Raw genomic sequence first — 3,310 nt, forward strand, 5'->3', positions numbered from 1 at the left:
TTTATTACATGTACTTACTATTATAATAACAATTAATTATGCATAATTACATGCAAGTAACCCTAAGCCAAACCCTAATCCTAACCCTAAACATATAGTAAGAACATTAATTAATATTAGTCAGTATGTATAATTACAGTGTAACAAGGACACCTTAAAATAAAGTGTAAACCTATATATATGTAATTATAATTATAATAAACATATATAAAACATTAATTATAGTTAATTAAAATGTTTTAATGATTAAACAAATTCTTTAAATGATTAATTTAAAGAATTTCTACAAAAAAAAAATTCTCATTCATGAACATGATGATGACATGTCATGATGAAGTGTAAAATTATTAAGCATACTGACACTATAAACATCTTAACATTTTGGGCTATTTTGCTTCCATAATCTGTCTTCTTTCAGATTTTTGGAAAATACACATTTTAGTGTTTATTTTATTTATAGTTTATCTATTTGCATCTGTAGATTTCAATTGAAATAGACAAAAGGCTTTTTTTCTCAAAATGATTTTTTTCCCCCTCCTGAGCCGAGCCAGAAATCTCCACTTCAGTCACACTTACATACACCAGTTTTATTCCTATTTATATTGTGAAAGTTTTTACAGAGGAGTTTGCTCATATATCATTCACTTGATACAAATAGATATCCAAAAAAATAGGCTAGCTCTGAAATGTCAACAAAATTAAACAATTTTGAACCTGGCTTTATGCAATGTTCAGATTTCAGTTCTGGAAATGTATGCAAATGAGTGCATATTTAATGAGATAATGCATCATTTGCATATTTAAGCATACCATAAAAAACTCTTAATGTACTTTTAATAATCAACTGGGGAAGTACTTTTATATTTATTAGTTACAGCCTTTACGCTATTCACCTGTGATGTCTTGCCTTAATGGGAAACCTTTATTTGTAATGATGACAATTTGATGCTTGGATTTCTTATACCTGTTGTGCCACAGCGGCGGCCAGGTTTCCTCCTGCGCTGTCACCTGACACAGCCACTCTTTTCGGGTCTATGGAGTACCGACCCAACACCTCGGCTGTCAGGATGTGTTTTGAGGCCTGAAAAACATCATTATACTGATCTGGAAAACGTGCATCTGGTGCCAGCCTGTACCTGAACATACAATTCAAGCAAGATATACAAAAGAAATCAGGTAATTAGCTCCTTTAATAATACAAACCTACACAAGACCCAGGAAATTGCTTACTCGACAGATATTACGACTGCATTCAGCTCCTCAGCCATAGTCATGCACTGAAGGAAATATGGTTCCATCTCTATAAAAAACAGAGAGAGCAATTGAAGAGGTTAAACCATAGATAATATCACTTAAAAGTGTCACGAAAAGGTTCAATAATATCTGAGAAGTGTTTCCTTTCTCGACCACGTGAGGGCGCATCGAGACTGCTGAGCAAATCTATTTCTCTCGACCAATGTCTACAACTTAATGCATTAAACAAAATCCTTCATTTGCATGAAATCATATGCAGTTGAATATATAAAAAATAACCTATCATGTACTTGTACTGCCGAGTGTCCATCCTCCTCCATGGAAATAGACCACGCCTCTTTTAAGACTCTGCTCCTGCCCTGCAGCAGCTGACTCAAACACTAGTGCTTCCACTCCTCCAAAAGACGCTTCTGTGACTCGGACGCTTGAGCTGGACTCGATACTTTTTGCATCCGCCCAAGCCGAATAGTATTTTGCCAACCCAAACGGTGAAGTCAGTCCAAGATCATGAGCTAAAAAACTCTGAGAGAAAAACAAATAAGTTGTGTTTCTGTCAGCAGATCTCTTACTCCATAAATCGTGATACTTCAGTGGAATTCTATATGCTAACGTAATAGCATTTATATATAAGTATTTTAATACAAAAAATCTTACCAACTTCATCATGCCACGTATCAATGCATCCGAAAACATGAGTTTCCATGGCTCTGATATAGTGCTAGGCAGAGGCAGATAAATATAATAAGCGGCTGCTATTGAGAGTAAAACCGTCCCGATCAAAATGGGCCGCATTATTAATTATGTTAAAGGAGCATTAAAATGAACCCAAACGTCAGTGTTCATAGAGTGACTGCATGTATGACACTTCACCTGATTTCATTTCACATCGTTACATTGAATTTATGAAATCACAGCAGTTATTTCATGTTAAAAGTCCTTTGGTCCGCAGTTTACCTTTGACTGCAGTTTTTATTAGTGATTTTATCTGTCAATGGCTTTACATGTATTGCCTCCACTTTTCTGAGATGAGTTAAGTGCACATAACTACTAGTAAAGGATTTTAATGATGTTAAATAACACAAAAACGTAACATTTAAATTGTAATCTTTAATAAACGACACGGTAATGTTAAAAGTTGTACTATTTTTTTCCTCTACTGGATTCGGCATAGAGACAGTGACTTTTTGGTCTTCATACTCTGTTGGTTGCATGTGTATCTGCACATCGAATATATGTCAGATATATGTTTGCACGATCAACTATGAATGAATATACAGTATTTATGTTTTCATTATTAATTTCAGTCACGCTATTTTACACTTCTAAAAAATGAACAAGTAGACAAGACTTCTGATTCGTCTCTTCATTTTCATGATTGATGATTTTGGAATATCATGCATATATAATATAACAACAAATATTACATTTAACGCATTTTACATCCATGTTGATGATACAGTGGAATTTGATGGAAGTGTGTAAATATGAAATGTACTGACAGCATAAACAGTCCCAAACAAAGGTACAGTATGGCCTGAGGATGTGGAACTGAACTCATTTTGTGCACAAAGCACATTATTTTTTATGGTAAACCTGTTTCAAATACACACTTGTATGTTGAATAAATTGTATGATTATTAAAATTCATTTATATTACATTTACATTTACTTGCCCATATGCTGTTTCACAGATTCTGCTCTGAAAATCAGAGGTACAGTAATGGTGTATTTCCCAAGGAAATAAATGCATGCATTCAGAATGTATCACTCAGTAAGAAATGAGTCTACTCCTTGAGGCCTGGTGATGCGCATCTGTGCAGATGTCATGCCTAGATGCAGCTGCACAAAACTAGGGCAGAGAGCACAACTGCATGCTAGTATGTGCGCGCATAAATAAAAATGTATACCGCTGCATGTCTTGAGTGTGAAAGACATGAACTGTCTTGTCTTCCCATCTGCTCATTAACTGAGAAATATGAGAACTACTGCGTCGTGAAAACTAGTGTCTTGTTTTACTTGTTTTTTACTTGTTTCATTTTTTTTGTATTGGCTTGCT

At 34.5% G+C, this 3,310-nt stretch overlaps 1 protein-coding gene across 1 annotated transcript in view; it reads right to left on the reverse strand.

The window, feature by feature from the left end:
• Positions 1 to 2,137, reverse strand: part of nceh1b.1 (neutral cholesterol ester hydrolase 1b, tandem duplicate 1) — a 3,201-nt gene extending 1,064 nt beyond the window's left edge. The window contains exons 1-4 of the mRNA XM_016482014.1: positions 1,909 to 2,137; positions 1,545 to 1,776; positions 1,231 to 1,300; positions 965 to 1,136 (exon numbers count right to left, since the gene is read on the reverse strand). Of these exons, the coding sequence (XP_016337500.1) occupies positions 965 to 1,136; positions 1,231 to 1,300; positions 1,545 to 1,776; positions 1,909 to 2,046 (612 nt within the window). The 5' untranslated portion in view covers positions 2,047 to 2,137. The remainder of the gene's footprint in view (positions 1 to 964; positions 1,137 to 1,230; positions 1,301 to 1,544; positions 1,777 to 1,908) is intronic.
• Between the last annotated feature and the right edge of the window lie 1,173 nt (positions 2,138 to 3,310).

The sequence above is a fragment of the Sinocyclocheilus anshuiensis genome, unplaced genomic scaffold, assembly GCF_001515605.1.
Source record: "Sinocyclocheilus anshuiensis isolate Anshui unplaced genomic scaffold, SAMN03320099.WGS_v1.1 scaffold862, whole genome shotgun sequence".
NCBI classification, from domain to species: domain Eukaryota; kingdom Metazoa; phylum Chordata; class Actinopteri; order Cypriniformes; family Cyprinidae; genus Sinocyclocheilus; species Sinocyclocheilus anshuiensis.